A 23,264-nucleotide genomic window follows, 5' to 3' on the forward strand; every position below is an offset into this window, starting at 1 on the left:
CCCCTCACCATTTCTCAGGGCATATAAAGAACAATGAATCAATAACAGAATTCATTGGAATCCAAATATCCTAAGCACTCAAGGCTGCTAACTATTTTCCAACTTGTATGGCCTTATAGGAAAAGCAGTCACAGAGGAAAAAGCAAAACAGCGTACACATGACTTTAATATACATATAGCTGGTTCCTCTGCTGCCTTTGGCCCATTATAGCTAGATTCAGCTTAAGGCAAGTGTAACTGGATGCTTCTCTCCTGAAAACCATCCACTTACGTCATGATTGTCAACAACTCCTTTCAGTTAGGCACATGGGACACATTAGGAAAAGGAGTGTCTTGCTGGGAAGTAGAGGGCATAAGGCTTGTGCTAGCAGGAAAATGAAGGTATAGCAAGTGGAAGACAACACCAACGGACAATATACTCTCTTGTTTCATGGATTTAAAGAGACTTTGAGGAAGATACCATTCCACACACACACAGGACTTTGGATAGACCCCTTTGGATGGGTTGCAATCTTCATTAGAGGGAAAACTTACCACAATAAAGGCACAGATCTATTGGGATCTATTGGAATTGTCACATCAGGAAGATAGCATAATATAACAGAAAGAACAGAAGTTTTAGAGTGCTAGCCCTTCCACTTCCTGCTCGTGTGACTATGGGGCAGATCAATTCATCTCTCTGGGCCTTTGTTCCTGGACAGATTTCTCCAACATTCCTTCTAGTTCTGATTTCCAGGATTCTATGATATGCACATAGAAATTATTTTTCTCTTTCATATTAACTGCCCTATCAAGTTTCAAGTGAAAAATATAAGGTCAAATAACCAAACAGGATAGGTTTGAGAACTGTGATTTACTTCATTGATTTGGGGAACTCCCCAATAAGAAACTGGATCAACCAATGCAGGTTGCATTGCAACTTAGCATCCTAGAGAATTGACTAGAGGACTTGAACCCAGATTTACCTGATACTAAAGCTGTCTATGAGGAACCATGCTGCCTCTCAAAGAAATATAATAGCATATAGTTGTTGGACTCTTGTTGTTGTTGTTTTGGTGTGTTGCTTCCTGTCAGTCAACCTTGTGCAAAGCTATGGCTTTTAAATCTTTCAGAAAGACAAATGAATCAATTATTTCATGTTGATTTAATACACACTTTATTGTCAATGGAACCACCTTTTGGTTACGATGTCAAATTCTGTTTTTCACTTCAAATGAAATGAACTAAAATGTTGTTCATTCATGAGGAAAAGGACAGAGGCAATAGAACTAGCACATACATTGCAGTACATTAAGCTGATTCAGAAAGAAAACCAGGCTTTTCACATAGCAGAACTACAAAAGCTGAACAACTTGATTTTTCATTGAGTGAGATCAAGAATCATCCACAAAGCTCTTGGCAAAATCGCTAAGATTTGTGATAATAGCAGGTACTGCAGTGGCATTCTGTGTGGTTCTCCACTTTTGCATTGCCCATCACGGTGGCCTTAAAAGAAGGAGGAAAAAAATACAAGGTGATAAATGCTGCTGAGTCAAGTTGTTTCTATTGAAGAAAGATTGAGTTGTGTATTGGTTTAAAACTAGAGAGGGGGAAGCTAGGAACTAAACAGGTGTTTGTTAATCATATGCACAAAATGTCTTCCTATCTTTCTCCTGATAGTTTTGCTATATATGTATTGGGATTTTGAGCATGCATTAAGAAACTGTATGAACATAAAGATGTTACTCCACTGTCTGCCTCTCTGCATATATTTATGCATATATATACATGTACATTGTATATGTACCTGTGAATGTATATATATATATACATATGTGTATATGTGTCTATATGCATATATATACATAAATATGGGAGCAAAGAGAGAGAATGAGAGTGGGAGCATAGCTATAGGCTCCCTAAGGATTGAATATGGAAAGAAGCACGGTGATTTCAACAAACCAGATAGGGACCACTCTTCTAGACAGGTCCCTGAAATACCTATAGATAAAGAGGTATAACTGAAGTAATCAAAAGAAAATCTATTCCACAAGTAGTAGAAAGCCTCATTTAGGCACATTTTCTTTTGATGGTCATTTCCAGTTTAAGGCAGATGTTTAAATTTCTGCAATTTTGCCATCTAGACCCTATGAATAAAGTGGCTCTATAAATCTAGCATTTTAAGCGTAAGAGACAGCTAGTGGTGCAGTCCATAGAGCACTGGGCTTGGAGTTAGGAAGACATAAGTTCAACTCTGGCCTCAGAAACTTACTACCTCTGTGATGCTGCATCATTTAATATCTCTTTGCCTCACTTTCTACAAATGTAAAATGGAGATAAAATTAGCACCTACCTCACAACAAACCAGATGAGATGAGAAAATCTCACAACAGATCAAATGAGATAATATTTGTAGCAGTGCTTAGCACAATGTTTGACACATAGTAGGCACTATATAAATAAATGCTCATTCCTTTCCTTTCCCCGCTAACAAAAGGGTCCCCACTGTAGAAGTCTAATGAGTAATGCCCGATGTGCAAAAACCCCACAGGAAGATGTCTATATGATAGCAAGCCACAGAAACAGAAGTGGGTTATAGACATGAGAGACAAAACAGTTTTATAGAGTTTCACTGAAGCTCAGTGATCTCTTTCTGACATTGATCACTTCCCAGGAACCTGGTGCTGCACAATCCAGGACTTACACAGATGACTGCTATTGCCACCTTAGGCAGTCCTAGGTGAGACTGGTCCTCAGTCTCCTCTTCCCTACTCTAAATGGAATCATGTCTGTTTTATAATTCTGCTTGCTCTCCTAGTCAATGGGGATCATAAATATATTAGAGGCCCACCCGGGAGAAATGGCCAAGGATGTGTCATTTTCACACACACACACACACACACACACACACACACACACACATCTGCCATTACCATGACATCCACCAAGCTAAAAACACAGAGATTGATGGTACGGACAGTGATTGGGGTTTGGTTTCCACTTAAATACCATAGAACTCTGCAGACTAACAGGGCTCACCTTTGTAAATGCTTTGGCCACACAACAGGTGGCCTCTGATGTAATGTTCTTTGGAACCAACATGGTCTTCTTTGATCTTGCTGGAGTAGGATATGCTCTAGAGAAACAGCATCCCATGCATTGGTAAATAGGAGCTCCCAGCTTGGAGAAGTATTTGTTTTCCTTCAGCTTGCATTCTGGACAACCTGTCACAATGGCATAGGAACATTGTAGAATATAATGAAGGAAAAAAGGTATTATTTTTTTCTGATGCATCTGATTTTAACAGCTTCTTTTTTTCCCATTGAAAGAATAATAATCAGTCCACCTTAGGAAATAGCCTCATCTCCTCGCTTGTACATAACATCCTATTAACACTGATTAGAATGACGCACATGAGAAAAACAATTCCAACAGATGTGCATGCTGAAGTCTCAATTGTGATGGTTCCTTTCTCTACAAGCATGGATTTCCTAATCTGATGATAATAGGATGCCTATAGGGAGAGTAAAATATGAGGGCTGAAAATACCAGGCTGGTATGAAAAACAAGACTATACCCAGAAGTAAAATTTTCTTTCCTTTGGAATTTTCTATTCTGTTCTCTGAAGGGGGAGGCATCAAATGAAAGATGAATATGTTGCTAAGAAAGCTTGGTGGATGGAGAAAGAACTTGATATTAGGTCTAGCATCAGAGACGGCATGGGATATAAAAGGTTGAGTTTGAACTCAGGAAGACCTAGGTTCAGGTCCTCTGACACATAGTGGCTATGTGACCAACAAGGACAAGTAATTAACCCCCAATATCACAAAGAAACTCACTAAAACCATCTGTATGGTTGCAGAGAATCTGCACACACTGGGATATTCGCCCATGGATGAAACCTCAGATCCAGACAAATAAAAAACAAAGTAGCTCTGTTGAAGACCTGGTATAAGACTGTTACCACTTATCTAGAAGAAAAATCGAGTCCAATCATAGTTTACAATTTCACAGCAGATGGAAGTAAACCAGCTGTAAGATGTGATTGTTCAAACAATACAGCAAAGCAAATTTATTGCATAAAAATGTTAGATAGGAACAAAAATAGTGTTTCTCACTCTGTAACTGATGTGCAAATTCCTCTCCAAATAGAATTTTACAATTTCCCTAAGTCTTTGGGGAGATGAAAAAGATAATAAGACAACTGAACATGGAGAATTTTCTATTTGTAAGACTGTGAAATAAATGAAGAATAATAACGGATTTCTCCATTCGAGATGAAAATGTCCTTGCTGGCATATAAATGGAGATGTAAAATATCACTAGTGCTTTATATTTCTGAAGCTATTTTCATTTTATGTTCACAACCCCAAAGTGCCTAGATATTTATCTGGGAGCAAAGATTGATGACCACATTAAGCAAGGTGGTGGAAATGTAATTAATGTGGTTATTGATGTATGTCTAACAGTGTGTTGTCCCCATTGCCGAATACTGAAGTTAGCTCACTCACCCTGCATGATAAACTCCCCGTCTGGAAAGGAGTGGAGAATGTGCAGAAATACGGACAAGGTGGCTAGAATGACAGCTGCATACTTTCTATAGTAATCCATGGCTCTCCTGCAAAGACAGACAAAACAAATGATTAATATGACATGTGTAGTAATAGTGATCTTTTCAATAATAACCATCCTGATTTATCACCAGTCTACAAAATACAGCAGAGAATACACTGAAGCTGTGTGATCACTTCTATTGTAGGGAAGCAAGAATAGGACTGGATTCTCTTGTCCCTACACAAATTTGCAAAGATGGTTGCCTTTGAAAATTTATAACATCCCAACCTTTAATCTATAGATTAAATAAAATCAATAAAAATGTGAGTATTATTCTCATCATCATCAACAACAATAAGTTCATTGTACAGAGATCCTGGGTTCAAATTCTACATCTGATGTTTGCTTCTTCTGTAACCTTGGGCAAGTCATAGAAGGGATTGATCTAGATGGCCTCTGTTTTCACTTCCAACTTGAGATCTAGACTGACTGCCAAGTATGACTTTTTCTGACTATGATAGCTCATGAATCCATCAAACAAGGCACAAAAGCATTGAGATGTATGAGAGTTGAAATACCCACACCATCAAATTCACAGATCATTTGAAGGATTCAAATCAGAAGTATATAATATCTCTGTGTATGTACTAGATATGAAAATAAAAAAGATTTTGTTATATATGAGTAGATGCATTAAGTAAAAAATCATGACCCATATTTTTGTTTTAGCCACAACTTCTTATTTTAATACTTGATGAATCCTCAGTTTAACTGGTGTGAGTACTCCATTCACCAGCAAAAATCCCAGCCCTTCTATGCCTTTTCATCCTATCATTCTTGTCCATATCTTTCTTTTAAAAACAAAAATGTTGTATGAATTTTTTAAAATGTATATCACTCTTATTTCCAAATACCCTCCCTCCCCTCCCTTCCCCGATCTCAAAAACCCCATCCTTATAACAAAGAGAAACATAAGTAGGCTACAAAACACAATTAGAAATGAGAGGGGGGGGAGAGGGGGAGAGGAAGAGAGGGAGGGAGGCAGGGAGAGGGAGACAGGGAGAAGGAGAGAGAAGAGGACATCACCAAGGAACTGTATGACAGGAAGAAAAGATAGCACTGATTATTTGACAAGATCAAGGGAAAACAAGCAGACAAACAGAGGGATGTCAGCAGAAATCAAGGAAAACCGCCAGCACATTGGATGGATCCCCTCTGGCGAAGTTTGGGGAGGAAAAACATGGACAAGAGTCACCCAGAATGAGCAGGCATTGAGGAGCTGCCATTTCATCAGAGGGAACAACTGATTTGTTGAGATCACAGATCTGTTTGAATAGCTGAGTATTGGCAGCCTCTGGCATGGATTTTCTTCTCCACATATTTGTTCAGGTCAATTAGATCTCGATCTTCTTAAGTGCCATTGTCACCTCCTCACACAGCATATTAATCACTAATGTAATCACCATCTAGCAGTCCCACTATCACTGCTGATAAGAACAGATTATTACAAAAATGCTTAGGAATCGCTTTCGATTTCATCTATTTCTTTTACTCCTTTCAGTTTCCTCTACTAATATTTTCAGAATGACCTGGCTTCGTTGGACCTTACTCATTTTGTCCTCAAATACTTTGTTCTGTTATTTGAGATATTACCACTCTTAATCTTAGATCACCCTCCTATATAATATTTTGCAAATGTCCTTGTACACTAAGTTGCCATGGTACATGAAGGTCCTCTCCTTTTGGCAAGGATAAATATTTTTTGGCTAAAACAGTTTCTGAGCTTTCCCTATCGCCTCACTTTATTGGCTGTTTTACAACAGTTAAACATCCCCAAGAATTGGTAATATTTGGGATCAGTATTTTTACTTTGGTTTATTTCTCATTTTTTGGAGTTGACAGCTTATTTAATCTTTTCAGGCTGGAGCTGCTATACTTTCTTGTAGCAATGGGATCATTATCTTCTCATTTGTATCCTTTCTTCTAATTTGACCTCTCCTCTAAACTGCGCGAAGACAGATGATTCTGAAATAACTTTTACATTGGCAACCAATTGTTGCCTATCTTTTTTAGAAATAATGAGTCAGTCAACCAGTATTTATTAAATTCCTACTAGATTTGGAGAGGTTATTGGACATTCCCAACATTACACAGATAGTAAGGAACGGATCTGGAATCTGAATCTAGTGCCAACTCCAGATTCACTCACTGCTTTTTCTACTGCAATAAAAGAACCACAAGTAAACATGCTTTTTTACCCAAGCCCCTCAGTAGCATTTATTTGAGGGAGAACTGGAGTGTTGTGGATAATAAAGTTCAATATCAGAGAATACAGTGTACCAATATTGTGTCTTTCTTCCCCTAAAATATGTTTCCTCCCCCATGGTCATGAAAAGTTGGCTCAACACATAGATTGGGAAGTGGTTACCATATCTATAATGTAAAAGGAACTGACCAACATGAGCTCTGCCTTTACGAGCATGAGCAGTATACTCACATGATGTTCTTCAGTCATGTCCAGCTCTTCCTGACCCCATGTGGGGTTTTCTTGGCAAAGATACTGGAGTGGTTTGCCATGTCCTTCTCCAGTTCACTTTTCAGATGAGGAAACCAAGGCAAACAGGATGAAGTGACTTGCCCAGGGTCAACAGAGCTAGTAGGTGTCTGAGGCTGGATTTGATCTCAAGTCTTCCTGACTCCAGGCCTAGGACTCTATCTAATGTGTGATCTAGCTTCCCCCTCAGCTTCAGACTATCTGTATGTGGACTTTGGAACATGGGAAGGTATTCCATTCTCTGTCTGCTAACTACATATAAAGAAACTGACTGGCTGCTAAGCTATATTTGGAAGTGAATAAAGGCTCCCTGATGACAACCTGTCCCTTTCCTTCTCTAGTGGTGAGCAGAGCAGGGAGGATGAAGATGCTGTGGACCTCTTCTAGATACAAGAGAGATCTTGAGCTTTCTTTTACCTGAAGTCACCATGAAAACCAAGAGCACATGGCCCTGTATCTTGTTGAGAGATATAGTTGTAGTAGCAGCAATGACCTGATGCCAGCTGCCTGTCTCCCCACCATATGGCCTGGAAACACATGGCCCCTCTGTTGCTTCTGACTCTATCTCTGTTATATCTTCACTATAGCCACATATATTTATGTATGTGTGTAAATATATAAATGTTATCTCTGCTATATCTCTATTCTCTCCTGATTTTAGGTGACAGAGTATCTGACTTGTCTGTGAACTTGAAAGCTTAAAAAGGGGAGAAAGAAGAGAGAGAGAGAGAGAGAGAGAGAGAGAGAGAGAGAGAGAGAGAAGGAGAGAGGGATGGAGTGAGAGAGAGAGCTGTCCAAGGTCTGAAAACCATAGTTCAAGACAAATTTTGTGATCCACAGTCTACCAAGGATCTACTAGGACCCAAAACAACAAGGAATAGACCCAAAGGCCAAGATGCTGAGTCATACAAGAAAGAGAGAATTCCCCATTGGTTATGCCTATTAAGACAAAAGTATTATAGTCACTGCTATTAAGTTAGAATCTACTCTCTGAGGTGGCATGGGGGTGTTCCCTTAGGTGTTGAGAGGAAATGTTTGTTTTTTTATTCTTGATATATCTTCTCAGTAAGCATTCTTTTGTAAAAATTCATTGGTGTTAAATAGGTAGGAGAAACTGGGGCTCTAATCACTGATTATTGTTATTTGGGAGACTAAACTGAAATGGAGGCTCAGGCTGATGACATTAGAGAAAGACACCACACACCTCTTGGGGTACTCCCAGAATCCAAGGCAGGAGATTTAACTTGCTCAAGGACCTAACTGGAGCGTAGGAGTAAGGATTGGGCTAAGAATCCTCTGAGCTTTAAAAGTCACATATATGAAAATGCATGGCCAGGGCATACAGTAGAGCACTGAGCTTAGAATCAGTATGATTTGAATTCAAACCACACTTCTGACTATATGACTTTGGGAAAGTCACTTAACCTTGATGTGTCCCAGAAAATTCTCTAGGACTTGTATTCTAAGTTGAGATCTCAGTTAGTAGAAGAAGTTCCCACAGTGGAATTTTCCAATACTGATGACATCACAAATCATTTGTATATTTTACTCATATGTGTGTCTGACTGGATAAACATTTTTCTCTGTACGCTTACATAAACCATGACCTTTATAAGAATAGTTGAACTGAATACACAGACACTAAAGTACTTTACCTACATATGATGTAAATGCACTTCTTGTGTTATAGGGGTCTAGGATACTTGGATATTACTTGGGTAATAAGTCATGAGACTATAGTGTTTCATCATTTACAAATAACATCCTAACAACAGCCACATGAGGTTGGTAAAACACTTATTATCATCCCCATTTTACAGATGAGGAAGGTGAGGACCAAAGAGGTTAATGACTTGCCCAGATTCAAATAACATTTTAAGTTCTAAAACTGAGATTCAAACCCAAGACTACCTCCAAATTCAGCCCTCTTTCCACTAAAGCTTGTTACCTGGGTGCAACTTGGAATTAACCCAAAAATTTTTGAATTTTGAATGCAAAGAATCAAGTAGATTACTTATCTACAAATCCTAAGAACACCCTTAACACCCTGGGTGTTAAACCAAGATTTAAAAGTTGGCTGAAGGTCCTCTCTAACAACACATTTCAAAAGTGCTTTGAGGTTTGCAAAGTCCCTTATTTCCAACACTTCTATCAGGTAGGTAGGGAAAGTATTATAATCCCATTATACGAAACTGAGGCTCAGAGAGGTGACATGAGATTTCCATGGTCACACAGGTGGCAAGTGTCAGAGCCATGATATGAAACCAGAACACTTGACTCAAACATCAGTATACTTTCCACCATACCTATGTTGCCTTTCCCCAATAAAAGACAATCTAGAGCTGAAATTTTAAAATACCCATGGCTCGAAATTGACATTCATTTTTCATCCAGGCTAACAGAGTAAAATGTGCACAGGTATATGCTAGCAAATAACACAACCCTTATAAGTAATTTAATTGACCAGTACAACTAACAGGTTGAAAACCCAGAAAACTAGAGAATTTATAAGCATAGCTATGGCTAAAATAAATATATAGGTCATGCTTTTTACTTAATGCATATATTCATGCATATCTAATTTGGTTTTTATGTTCATACATAATTAATGCCCCAAATCCCATGTGAATTAATGTCCCGAGTAGCACATAAAATCATGAGAAAAATTCATAGTTGAAACTGATTTTCCTTTTTAGCTCATATTGTTTTTTTGTGCCTTGGTTTCACAATCCACATATTATGAAAATTCACACATTATTCAGAGACCCATTACTTAGAGATTAATTCAGAAAGAGACATTCATAATAGGGTTGGGGAGGAACAATCCAATGCAGATTTTTAAATACATCTTATAATGTATTAAATAAAGGATCAAAAATTTCAGAGCAACCTAGAAATTACAATTGGAAGGAATCTTGAATAGATCATCTAGCTTGTCCCTTCACTTTCTAGATGAGGAAATTATGGTCCAGAAAGGGTAAATGGTTTATCCATGGTGGAAGAATTACTAAGACATAGAGATGACTTTTAAACCCAGACCCTCTGACTTTAGATCTATTCTTTGTTCCACCACACTCTGCACTATCTCTGTAGGATCCACTTGTCATTCTTTTTTTTATTTTTTAAAGGAGTAAGATGGAGTGGGGAGGGTAAGAAGAATTAAGGTCTTTCTCAAATGTTATGTATTTTCAAAGGGAGTTCTCATTTTCTTTTTTGGAATTTGGATTAAATTGATACTGCACAGGATCCAGGTATTTTTTTCATCTAAATGGCATACAAGTCCTCCAAGCAGGTTGGGTTTTGTTAATATTTTGAAGGGGAGGGAGCTTCAAGGATGAGAGAAACAACTGTTTGGGGATATGGGCTCTGTATTTCCTAATAATTTATAAATATACATGACTTTCCTAGAAAGATGAAACAGAAAGGGACAAGCAGAAGGGGAAAGAAAAGACAAAGCAGGAAAATGTGACTTAGATCAGCTGGAAAGTATTTGTTTTGTGCTACTTCTGATTTGAATAGAGTGTCTATGCTAAAACCCCAAATTTGAAATAACAATAATAGAGAGAAATCAAACATAAAAGTGCAAATACAAAGTTATGTTTTATCCTAAAGAAAAATTAAGAGAAGAGAGGGAGAGGAAGGAGACTGTAAAACCCAAAATAGAATAAAATCTCCAAAGATAATAATTCACCAGGAAACAATATCTCAATCCATTCAGCTGCAAGAGTCTTAACTAGCTGCCATGAGAATTTATAAGTGCTAAATGTGCCATGGGCAGGAGCCATTTCTGTGTTCACTATAAAACCCACACACCACAAATTATAAAGAACACATGTAAAACAATTACATAGATGAGTTCCAGGATTTGAGCTACACATTTTCTCGTTCATAGTAGAGGGTATATGTGCACAAATACAGATCTCTGTCTATTTACTTCCTTCCATATAATATGTGAAGAAATGAGGGGGAGGGGGGAGTTATTCAAAGTAAATTTGTTTCAAAAATACCAAAATACTGAGAATTTTGGAGTTCTAGTGACTTGTTTTAATTAAACATACACTGAAATACAATAAAGTTAAATAATTTACAGAACATTGGAATTAGATATAGGGCTATTATATTAGTGAATTTAACATACATGTTAAATAGCAAACAATGTTCTCTGATGTTCCCATACAAAGATAATGCTACTTACCCAATAAGTGAGGAATTCACAGAGTCCTTTATCCAATAGTTGTGATGGCTATGCTGAACTATCAATACTTTCCCACTTGGTGACCCATTTGACCCACAGAACCCATTCAAAGGAATGTGTGATGGTAGTAAAGGGATGCAGTATGTGACCAAACAATTCCATGGGAATTGAGTCTGGAGCATTATCCTTATTCAAATGGTAAATACATCAACAAGGGAATGAGGAGTGGGTTGGACTTTTCAGTAAATGATAACTAACAAAAGGAAAATCCAGTATATGTCAGCATCTTACCCATCAATAATCATCTTAAAGAGTTATACAGCAATGGTAACCCAGAAACAGTGTTAGGGATCAAAGACAGTCATTTAAGAAAGGGAGACAAGACTAACCTTACTCACAGGCCGAGTACCTACATGGCAGTATTGGGAGACATCCTCAGTAAGGCCCTTCACCCAAAAATATATCTGCATACTACCTGAAATTCCATAATTTAGGAATATATTTGGGGCTTTACATTCCTTTTCTCAATTTCAAATATTCTAATAAGGTTAAGGAGGCTATTAGTCATTTATGACTGAATATAAATTCATTTTTGTAACTTTCTTCCTAAAACCTCACTAGTATCAGAAGAAAAAAAATAGGAGTCTGATTTAGGAAAGAGAGGCAGAAACACTTCAGGGGAGAGCAGACCTTAAAAGGTAGTGGAGAAAAAGGGCTATGATTTGAAAGAGAAGTGGAAGTGTTTGCCAAAGACAAATTTTATCTTTCTCTGAATTTTGCCAAGGTCCTCAAAGGCTTGAATTGTTGAAATAGGAAAGCAAGCATTTTAAATGTATTATGCCAGCATGATTTAGTTCTGGTTCCAATGTAAAAGAAGTGAAATTTAATATCCAAGTTGATTGCCTGAAAGATAGGAAGACTCCTGGGAATATTAACAGAGACCAAAGGAGGGAGAGAAATAGAAAAGTGAATAAGATTCATTTGATCAGTAAACATTTGCACACCTCTTATGATTTTATATTCTCATCTATTTATTTATCTGTGCATGCTGTATATCCATCAACTGGCTTTGGATCTGCTTGAGAGCAGATTATTCTTGTATCTTCCTAAATGCCTAGTACACTGCAGTATACATAGTAGGTAGCTAATAAATCTTTGCTGTATGGGGGGAAAAGGAAGTTAAAATCATTTAAGTGGAGAAACTGTGATCAAATAGTGAAGTAACTGGGACTTTTGAAAGTGTTTCACCCTGGAAAATGTGGATACGCTCATAGGCATCTTTGAGAGGACAAAAGATAATTCCCTAATTAAGATTCTGTGACTGGCACTGGTCCTCAAAATGAATTGGTTGGCCTAGACTGAGGAGAATGGTGTCTTGCAGGATTCTATAAGTCTTTGCTGGACTATAAAAGGGAATTAACAAACCTATTCTACCTTAATTTTTTTTTCTTTCCACTCTTCTTTTGGAAATGTTTTGAAATCATTAACAGATGAGAAGACTCCAAGAGTCCTTAATAGTGTCGAGCACCAGAATACACATACACATACACACACACTCATGCACACACGCACCAAAAGTAATTAATGGATGCCTTGTGGCATGGACAAATGCTTACTTACCCATGTGGCCCAGGAAGGCAGTTCCTGGATAATGTCATCCTCAAATCCTAGTATCTGAATTAAAAGATAGGGGATTTCCTGGGCAGCACTAATCTTAACAGTTTCCTCACAGGTAAACCCAATTTTGTGAATTTAGGGATTCAGCCTTCAAAGAAAGAATGGGAGTTTCCTGAGAGAAACTCTTGGAGAGAAAAAAGGATTATACATATGTCCCGGTGCTGGAAAAAGTAGTGGCAAAGAGAACTGGTCTAGGCACTCTGTTAGACCAATGAATTATTCAGATGATAGGCGTCCATTAGGAGTGTCCTCTGTCTAGCAATACCAACAGTTTTTTTTTTCTGGGGCAGTCTAAGACCTCAGAGTAGTACCACAAAGCTGATTATTTGCATGGATCTCTGCAGTCTAATAGGAATTCACCAGAATACAGGGTTTTCTTGGTATAGCAGCCCCAAATTCAGTTCCCTTCTAAAGGAAGTCTAAATAACAGCATGCTGAATCAGGAAGACTTTAAGATCTTGGAGGAAAATCAGGACCCAAAAGATAGGGAAGAGGGTATGCTGTTTGTTTACAAGCTATCCTGAGTGTCTTTTTTGTTGTTGTTGTCTGCATTTGTTTGTGAACTGTCATGAGTCCTTTAAATGTTTTGTGGGGTGAAATAAGGCTGTCTTGTCCATGGTATTTACATTCAGGTTACCTTAAGTGCTCAAGCTGGGGGTCCTTTTTACCCACATACGGGAAAATCTGAACACAAACTATATTCAGTGATTTTCCCAAAGTAAACTCTGAATGGGAGCATACTAAGCCAAAGAGAGAGCAATATTTAGGGGGGAACCACTCCCCTAAGATCAGATCTAGTCTCTCTAAGTCCAGGGCTTGAGGTGTTGGCATATGGGTTACATAAACCTTTGTCTTTATGATGTTCAATTTTGAGGTTAGACTTGAATTACCAAAAAGAAACCTAAATAATTGAAAAGCCTAAGGATAGGATTGAACAGAAAAATAGGAGCAAAAGCCTGAAAAATTGCACTGGAATGGACAACAAAGGCAAAATAGAACCCTTTTCAACTAAGATATCTGATCCTGTGGCAACTGCCAGGGCTACTCTACCTAATAACAGCTATGGTGAGCCAAGGCCATGGCCACTTCTGCTAGCTATTGTTACTGCATCAACAGATAGAAGATAGAAAATCATCATGGAGAAACTATTATCAGATACTTTTCCTGACTATATGAGGTCACCGTGCATAAGTCCAGCTCTGATCAAGTTTCAGGGAACATATTGCAAAATATCAGTCACTTCTTCCTTCCTTTAATTGCTGTTAAGCACCTACTGTAGGGCAGCTAGGTGGTCCAGTGGATAAAGCTCCAGGACTGGAGTCAGGTAGACATGAGTTCAAATCCAGCCTCAGACACTTGCTAGCTCTGTGAACCTGGGCAAGTCACTTAACCTGCTTGGCTTAGTTTTCTCATCTATAAAATGAACTGGTGAAAGAAATAGTAAACCACTCCAGTATCTTTACCAAGAAAACCCCAAATGGTATCACTAAGGATTGGACATGACTGAAACAAACAACAATGGACAAAAAAACTGAGCTAAGTGCTTGATGGTGAGAGAAGAGAGGAGAGGAATTCCAAAATGAATAAGATATACTCTCTGTCCTTTAGTAGTTTACAATCAAATTCCACCAATACTTGAATGGATCTGAGACTTCAAATCTCCATTCCATTCTCTAAACCTAAAATTGACAACAGGGCAAATTATCTCCTGTTATCTTAGGTCACTCAAGTTGTGAGCTGGAGGAATGACTGCTTTGGAAGACATGTAGCCTTTTTGTACCCCAAGCAAATGGCACCAAAAAACACCCTCAGTTGGATTTGGGAGGTGGGGTAAAGACTCCCAAATACTGCATGGATACTGCTAGGGATGGGAGGTAGGTCAGAACTGGGACAAGAGAGGAGTTCATCTAGGGTGCAGCCACGGAGCAGCTTCCTGTTTGGACAAATCATCTTTGCTAACTAGATACTAAGCTCAATTATTTCTCTACCACTGAAGAACTGAAATCGCCCTCAGGACCTTCTCTAGATTTTAGCACTGATTGCCCTATCCTTGTTATACTTTGGTTAAGTCTTACTTTTGAGACGAAGTAGGTGTAGACAAAACAGAAGAAAGAAATATTGGGTGCACACCTTAGGTCTTTTTCATCTAATTTAAATCAAAAGGCATGAAACCACAAGTGATAGTAAAAAGCACATAATCCATCCCAGCTGTACAGCTATATAGCCAATAGCTAAGGAGGATCTTGTCATGGAAAGCCTGGTAAGAACCAGATACAATTCCACTCCTCCCTACACAAACACACCAAGATACCTTGATATTTTCTTATTTTCTTTTAGTCAAACTTTTCCTCACCTTTGAAGTCAGTTTAAGAATAACAATATATCACATATACATGTTACTTTTAAGATTTATAAACCATTCTGCTCACAGCAGTCCTGAGAAAGTAACAAAAGCAGAAAAATTAAACAACTTGCATAGAATCACAAGCTAGTACATTTCAGAACTAGGGCTCCACTCCAGGTCTTTTGACTCCAAAACCTCTCACCACTATACTATGCTATTCTTGGAATTATTTGCAAATGTTAAATAAAGAAGCCTAGGATTTATTTTATTTTTAATTTTTTCCTAATGAATAACAGACTTGGAATTTCATGGATTCAGCTTAAGATTCATCAACCTTCCAAGCTAGGGCCAAAGCCTAATTAGCAGCAGATTTAGCCTGATGTCCAACTCTCACTTGTTCCACCATTTTCCCAGGGCCTCTCCCCATGCTGACTCACACTAGCAACCCACCCTCAGGCACTTTTCCTTCCTTCTTTCCCACTAGTGTCTTGCATAGAAGCATAGACTCAGAATTGAAAGGAACTTCAAAGACTGAGTTCAACCCCTCTTTTTTAAAGATGGGCCTTTTCTCTGAACCGGTCCTGGAGGTGAACCTCTCTCTCTGGCTCATTCCTTATCATATTTTTTCTGATGCCAGCATTTTCCTTCATCTCTTTTAGGTGCTTTCCTCTGGCTTTTACCTTTCCTTCCCACATTTATGTTTGCTTTTTTTTCCCTCCTTCCTTCATGCTTCCTCAGTCTTAGCTGTTCACCTACTGCAAAAGCTTGCAAGCTAGACTCTTCTCCAAGAGATTTTCAAGGTTCCTCTAGTCCTCTGGAAAGGGATATGGGGAGAGATGACTGTGCCATATTGACAACATCAATGAATGAGGTTGAAGAGTCCCCTTTAAGGCATTTGAAGTAGTACTGGACAGCTAGCTCCAGCATCATGTATGTCAATGACTCCTTCTCCTAGCAACCCTTCCATTCAGTTCAGTCACCCACACTTGGCCATCTGGTCTGAGTACCCAGTGCCTTCTAAGGAAATCCCATCTAAGAAAAGTAATTTTAAAATCCATTCTAATTCAGATGTATGGTTCTAATTCTCATTGCTTCCTGGGTCTCTGAAATTCAGAAAAACTTCACTAAATAAAAAGCACAGAGAGCAGCATATTACTGGCACGACTGGGGAGATTAGAATCAGGTCATTGTGTAGGAGGTTAGAGTTGAAAGAATTGATTCTTAACGGGGTCTAGTGGGATGGCAGCCCAGCAAAATGAAGGAAACAACACAGTAAAGGACATAAAAGAAAAAATAGATGTTTCATTTTTAAAAGTGGAGAGAAACAGTTGATGTGTAGGCCAAAAACTCGGGGAATGAATCAATGGCCTGATCATTAGGACAAATATGGAAGTGAGGTGTACAAAAACATCGATTCTGTTGTTCGGTGGATTTGTTCTTATCAATCCAGTAGTGACCAAAATGAAATAGATGAATTTAAAGCAATAAAGAATTGGATAGGAAAATAAACACAAATATGATAGAAGGACATATGAGTAAAATAATGTTATTTTTGCAAAGAGCTTCAAATATCCATTAATTCTCATAACTTCCCCAAACAATGTTGAATCTGGAGTCAGAAGATATGAGTTCAATTCTCAGCGCTACCATTTATTACCTGTGTTTCACTGGGAAGGTTGCTTAACCTCTCTGGGTCTCAGTTGCCTCATTTCTAAAAAGAGGAGAATGTACTATAGACCAGAGATGTCATCCCTAACACAGACAGTCAGATAAGAAAAGGAAATCACAAATCACGGTGACCATACCAGGAAAAATAGTCACATTTCTTGATTGAAGGATCCAGGCTTTTTGTTCTGCATATTTTGAAGTGATTAACAATTTTGTTTTGTGTTTGCTTCTTCAGGCAGTCTAGAAGAGCTCGTTTTGAAGATGATGAAACTATTGGCAACATCATAGATCTAACACTGAGGTCGTCCACTCCAGACCACTCATTTTACAGATGAGGTAACTGAGACCCGGAGAGGTTAGGTGATTTTTCCAGGGTCACAAAAGTAGTAGACGGCAGAACCAAGATTTGGGATCGGGCCATATAATCTCAAGTTCGGTGTGCTTTGCATTTCATAATACTAAATTGGTAAGACCCTAAGGATGAAGGTTTTAGCAATTAATAGGGGGAGGGGGAACAAGAGAAAAATTGTAGCCACGTCTGACATACAAACTAAAGGGGTTTGTAGAAAGCAAAGATGATTTAAAACCCCTCTTCTGTCTGTTCTTATAAAGATCACAAATGTTTACAGGGTTTTTTTTTCTAATTTGACTCAATTTAGGTGGATACCATTACTGCTGCTACTTTAATTATTACTTAAGGCCGATTTGTGATGCTGACATAATTATATAATTAGAAGACTGGCTCTTTCATTATTCTCCTGGTTTTACTAGCTCAGCAGCTATTCTTATGCAGTCTATGAACAATGCATCTAGGAGCTAAAAATCAATGAGAAACGTTGATGTGGAAGAAAATCATGCATTATAAAGCAAGTCCTCAGGCCTCATTAGTGAACATTTACAGTGTATGTTGTTCCAGAATACCCAGTGAACAGGTGAACCTGAATGCACTAAGTGCTTCTGGTAATAAAGCATGATATAGTTTCAGTGCAGCCCAGCAGCAACTATAAGAACCAAAAGCCACATGTAGACATTACTACAATTATTAACAATAAGTGGCCTTCTTCCCATTTTTTATACTTGCCCAGTGCTTTATTATAATTTTAGCTCTCTTGAAGCAAAGGAGTAGTTTAAAAAATTGAGCCACAGAAAAGATTATGTGTTCGTCCAAGATCACTCACCAAACTGGTAGCTGAAATTACATTATGGATAGAGCTACATTCACATTTCCATTTGCAATGTTTTGTTTCCATGATGAAATCAAAGTAGGATGCTCCCCATGTGAATGTTCCCTGGTTTAGTCACTGGTAACTTTTCATTGTTATCTCCCAATAAGATGGATTTCTCAGCATAGTGAAGGAAAAGGAATACTAGATTTGGGGACACAGAATCACAGATTTAGAGCTGGAAGAGGTCTTGGAAATCATCCAGCCCAAACCCCTCATTTTCCAAATGAGGAAGTAGGAAGTGAAGTGACTTGCCCAAGATCACATATAGAACAGAGTTCAGATCTGAAGCCAAATTTTCTGACTCCAACTCCAGCATTTTTTCCACTGTGCCACACTGAGCTACTTCGCCTGGGTTTAAATCCTATCTCTCTCTGCTTCTTACTCCTTGTATAAATTTGGCCAAGGTCCTTAACCTCTCTGAGTCTCAGCTTCTTCACCTGTAAACTGAAGGGACTTGGATTAGGTAATCTCCAAAGTCTTTTCTAGCTTCAAACCTATGATGATATGGGTCCCTTGGATCTCCCATCTTTGCTTTTTACTTTTTCCCCTGTTCCCTTCTGAAGTTTTGGGTTGTCAACAACATATATGCTCAATTAGCCTCTTAGGTTGCAATGCTATTTTCCTAGGATATGAGGAAACTTCAGGCTACATACTTTATACAAATTCATTGGAGGCAATGTGGTGTTGTGGAAAGGTCACTGGTCTTGGAATCAGGAGGGCTCTATATTTGAATCCAGCCTCCAATACTGCTTAGTTTTGTGTCACTGGACAAGTTGCTTAACCTTCTAAACTTCAATTTTCTCATCTGCAAAATGAGGATAATAATGGTAGCATCTACCTCAATCGTTGCTGTAAAGCTCAGATAAGATTATTTATTCTAAGTACTTCACACACATCAAGATGCTATATAAATGTCAGCTGTTATTTTTATTGGATTGTAGTGGTTTCCCATAATTATCAGCCTCCACATTAGTCTGATTTCATCTCACAAGAGTTTCATTTACAAAATCATAGATTTAGAGCTGGCAGAGACATTAGATGCCATCTAGCTCAAATCATTCAGTTTACAAGATGAGAAAAATGAGGCCCAAACAGACTAAGCGACTTGTGCAAGGTCACATAGGTAATAAGTGACTGAAGCAGGATCAGAATTCAGATTTCTACTCCAAAACCAGCGTTCTTTTCATCATACCATGCTGTTCTTTTTGTTTCCACCCATAGCCTAAGTTAGAACCCTTTCTCTCAAGTGCCCTGGGGCTATGAGGAGGTAAAATTGTTTCTTTATGGTGTCTGTAGGTCTTACCCTTGAGTTGAATCCATACAAGACTCAGGGATGAACTGAATTGTTTGTCAGCTATAAAATTCAAGGATTTTTACAAAGTGAATACTCTTGTGGAACAAAATAGTGGGGGGCTCCTGATTTGGTACCCAAAAAATGAAAATTAAAAATTTATGCATAGAATGCTTAGTGAAAGTAGACTAAGATCTATTATTAGGAGTGATTATAGTTTGGTATGCTGTGGCATGCTGTTTCCAATGCAAATATTAATTGATTAATATTAAAGTTTCCAACTATAGTTTGTATTGTAACATAGAGTCTAGGATATCTTGTATTTCTTCCTGAACAAGATTCATATTTCTCTTTCTCTCAGAGTTTTCACGTAAATTAGAGCTCCACACTACAAGAAAAAACATGTTACTGAGGATTTACTCTGAACTGTAATCAATTCTTTTCCTAACATTTTTTAAATCTGATATTTTAAAAATAATAGTAGCTAGCATTTATATTTCACTTTTAGGTTTTCAAAGTGCATCACCTAACATTATCTCATTTGATATTCACAACAAATTTTTGAGGTAAGCATAATCTTCATTTTACAGATGAGGAAACAGAGGTTCCAAGAAGTTAAGTGACTTGCCAAAAATCACAGAGCTAGTAAGTATCAAGGGTTAGATTTGAGTTCAGGACCTACCTGATTCTAAACCCAGACCTCTATCCACTATGCAATGCTGCTACTAAAATAGGAAGAAACAGGAAATATTACTCACTTAAAACCTGTTTGATTACTAGATAAAAATAAAGTTCAGAAAACTTAAACCTGATATTAGAATAAAAATTAGTAAGCCTTTGATAATGGAAAAAAATGCTTATTTCTTAGAAGAAAAAATTAAAGTGACAGAAAAGTACAATATAATGCAATATCTTGAACAACTGATTCAGAGATGCACTAAAATAAATTATCTGTTAATTCTTTTTTAAAACCACCTACAGATGCTTAAAAGAAATACTGTGTGTTAAGGAATGATATGTATTTCACTGTAACGCATCTTCCTTTGAGGTCAGTAGAGGGCTTTTTAAATTGACAGGAAAACACATCACAATTGAAGTATATTTTCTTCACTTACCAAAAACAAAATGTATGGCCAGCTCACAATATTTTCCATGCTCCCTATTCATCTTCTTCAAAACTAATTAGATAGGGGAAAAGAGAACTTTTGAATGTCTGCTTTCAAATCCCCAGCTCTCTAAGAGGATTTTTTCAACCAAGGTTATAGAGATGCAATAATGATTTTTTTTTATGAGAACAGTTATTTAGTAAAAATTTAAATGAGACCAGCATTAACTTCAAACCATAGACCAACTAACTATTCAATCCCTGATGACCAGAGTATAACTAGGGCAAAGCAATCAGAGATTTTATCCAGGTGCTGATATCTGGCTGGGGGGAAGGGAGAAATCCATTCTACCTGTAGAGTCTGGAACATAGTAGGTGCTTAATAAACACTTATTGACTGACTAACTGGGTGACTCCATGCCTTAAAGCATTCAAATCCCCATTGGCAGGTTCAGAAAGAGAGTGAGGGAGTCAGGTCATGGGCCAAAAGAAATAGGTGACGAATGGATGGAAGAACCTTCCCTCTCTCCATTCAGTTGGACTATCTCTAGCTCTCTCCTCTGAGATCCTACCTGTGCTATCCCACATCTAACACCACCCCACCCTGCAACTGAATTTACCCAAGATGCCAGGAATTATTCCACCTCTATTGCTGACCAAGGTTAAACTTTAAAAAGTAATTTATCAGGGGAAGGCTCTATGTCAGTAATAGTTACTAACCTCCAAATAAATGTTGGTGTCTCAGAGATATTTTCAGAATTTCCTAAAACTATCCAGAGAAACAAAGAGACATTATTCAGAAACTTTCTAACCCACTCATCAAGTCCAGCCTGGAATTCTGGCTCATAAATTATTAGAAACTCCTGTTCTCAAAGCAGAAATTATGGACTGTTCTTCCACTGGTCAGTTTTAAGGCCTTTCCACTAGTTTGGAGCCTGACAATCTATAAAGGAATGTAGCCTCAATTTAATTCTTTCTCCTCTGCTTGATACTTAGAAGCTATGACCAGATGAAGACCTTCTAGTTGACATCAAACAATCTTCTAGGAATGAGTTCTGAGACCAAAGAACACACTTACATCCAAGCAGAGAGGGAAACTAAGCTGCTGGTTTCCTCCATGTTACACTCTGTGACATGTCATCTTTGCCTATGATCACAGATCTCAGCTTTCCAGACTTCACTTGAGAGTTCAGGTGCAAGTGTGTTAGAGAGACTGAGTAAATGCGTCAACCTAACTCCCTTCCTCTTTCCATTCATCTTGCCCTAACAGCTTTCAGAGAAGAAAAAAATTCTGTTTGCCTTCTAGTCTCAAGCTTTTCACCTCTACCACCCCCCAATTCAATGAGAATTTTAAAAGACATTTCATTCATGTTACCTTCCTTTGGTCTTTTTTTGCAGGATGAAGACAGGACAGTTGATTCAAAATTTGAAAGGGGAGTTTAGATTCTGCCTGGGATTCTGACAGCAAAGGCTTTCCCTTCAGTATCCATAGGTAATAAAGTTCTTTCCTGCCTTTTATACAAGCAGTGTTCAATCCCATACGTCTACCTACATCTAAGCCCTAGGATCAACTGTAAAGTCTGCCTGGTGATTGAATGGTCCTTGATGTAATTACTGGCATATCAATTTAGCCTTATCTCTTGTTTTTGACTCAAATCACTTTTTGTTTTGAAGTTTGTTAAGGTGGCCATGACATCAAGGTCAGTTTGTGAACACTGTTGTTCTATCCTTTAACCCCCACCATCCGGTCCCCACTTTATCAAGACTTACGTGAAGCATCTGGGAACTGGATATTTTCCTATAAACAAGGCCCTAAAAGCATCTAGCCTAATTAAATATCGTCTATTTATTTAAAGCAATAGGAGGTTTGTAAATTTCAGACAACTGAATAAAAAATACTTCCTGAATCATGACATTATTCCAATAGAGAATCAAAAAAAAGTACAAACACAAAACTCTGAAAGGTTTTGATGATGATGATGGCGATGGTGATGATATTTAATAACAATAAACATTTACATAGTATTTTTAAGTTTGAAAAGTTTGTTACATGTATTGTCTCATTTGAAGTAATGGGATCCCTTGCCCAAATGAAATCTTGCCTTTGATGCTTAGTGTACCTGTGTGACAAATCATCTAATCTTCCTGGGCCTCAGTTTCCTTGTCTGTAAGATAAGGGGGTTGGACTTGATGGCCTAACTAAATTTGTGATCTCATGATCCCAGAATAGGTCATTTTTTGGTTTTTGTCTTGATAAGGTAGAAAAATTTGTTTTTATTTTTAAGAGAAATGCAAAATGATTTATACCAACAGGGTTCAATTAGATCTGCCCCCAGTATCTAACACAAAAAAGATATGGGAGAACTTGTTAATTGCAGATACTGAAGGAGACGCTCCTACTTTGAGATTCACAAATCAAATCTAAATTCTCTCTTCAGACACTTAGAGGTACAAGGAAGGAACATGGGACAGATTTTATTTTGGTCTCATTTGTACTTTTCTCTTTTCCTTTTTATATTTATAGAGAGATTCAGTTATCCTGAAACTCAAAACAATGCATGAAACATAGCTCACTTGTACAGGAACCATGCATACTATCAAGGGTCACACGTTCTAAAATCCTAAACCCATTTTGCAGAAGACTGTTGGGTATTTTTCTTCATCTGTTTTG

The 23,264-nt window shown here is 37.9% G+C and overlaps 1 protein-coding gene and 1 long non-coding RNA gene across 4 annotated transcripts in view; one reads left to right on the forward strand and one right to left on the reverse strand.

Annotated features, from left to right (window-relative positions):
• Positions 1-22,084, forward strand: part of LOC140526503 (uncharacterized) — a 33,677-nt gene extending 11,593 nt beyond the window's left edge. Inside the window, exons 4-5 of the long non-coding RNA XR_011974404.1 lie at positions 17,207-17,307; positions 21,992-22,084. This is a non-coding gene — a long non-coding RNA (uncharacterized lncRNA). The remainder of the gene's footprint in view (positions 1-17,206; positions 17,308-21,991) is intronic.
• CGA (glycoprotein hormones, alpha polypeptide) lies at positions 1,133-22,081 on the reverse strand. Of its 3 annotated transcripts, none has more exons than XM_072642763.1 (4): positions 21,969-22,081; positions 4,491-4,597; positions 3,019-3,203; positions 1,133-1,485 (listed from the first exon to the last, which is right to left on the reverse strand). In XM_072642763.1, the coding sequence occupies exons 2-4, from the start codon at positions 4,588-4,590 to the stop codon at positions 1,408-1,410; spliced, it is 363 nt and encodes a 120-aa protein (XP_072498864.1). In that variant the 5' UTR covers positions 4,591-4,597; positions 21,969-22,081; the 3' UTR covers positions 1,133-1,407. The 3 variants fall into 3 exon arrangements, with proteins under 3 accessions (XP_072498864.1, XP_072498865.1, XP_072498863.1); XM_072642764.1 differs by lacking the exon at positions 21,969-22,081 and adding an exon at positions 11,672-11,961; XM_072642762.1 differs by lacking the exon at positions 21,969-22,081 and adding an exon at positions 11,283-11,961.
• Positions 22,085-23,264: the final 1,180 nt, after the last annotated feature.

This window comes from Notamacropus eugenii, chromosome 2 (assembly GCF_028372415.1).
Source record: "Notamacropus eugenii isolate mMacEug1 chromosome 2, mMacEug1.pri_v2, whole genome shotgun sequence".
Classification (NCBI taxonomy): Eukaryota; Metazoa; Chordata; class Mammalia; order Diprotodontia; family Macropodidae; genus Notamacropus; species Notamacropus eugenii.

Coding starts and splice junctions, on each gene's coding strand:
- CGA (XM_072642762.1), bottom strand. CDS start 11,464: ATGCTCCAGACTCAATTCCCATGGAATTGTTTGGTCACATACTGCATC. Junction 4,598..11,282: donor GTGAATTCCTCACTTATTGG/GTAAGTAGCATT, acceptor CTGTCTTTGCAG/GAGAGCCATGGATTACTATA. Junction 1,486..3,018: donor TGGCCAAAGCATTTACAAAG/GTGAGCCCTGTT, acceptor CCTTCTTTTAAG/GCCACCGTGATGGGCAATGC.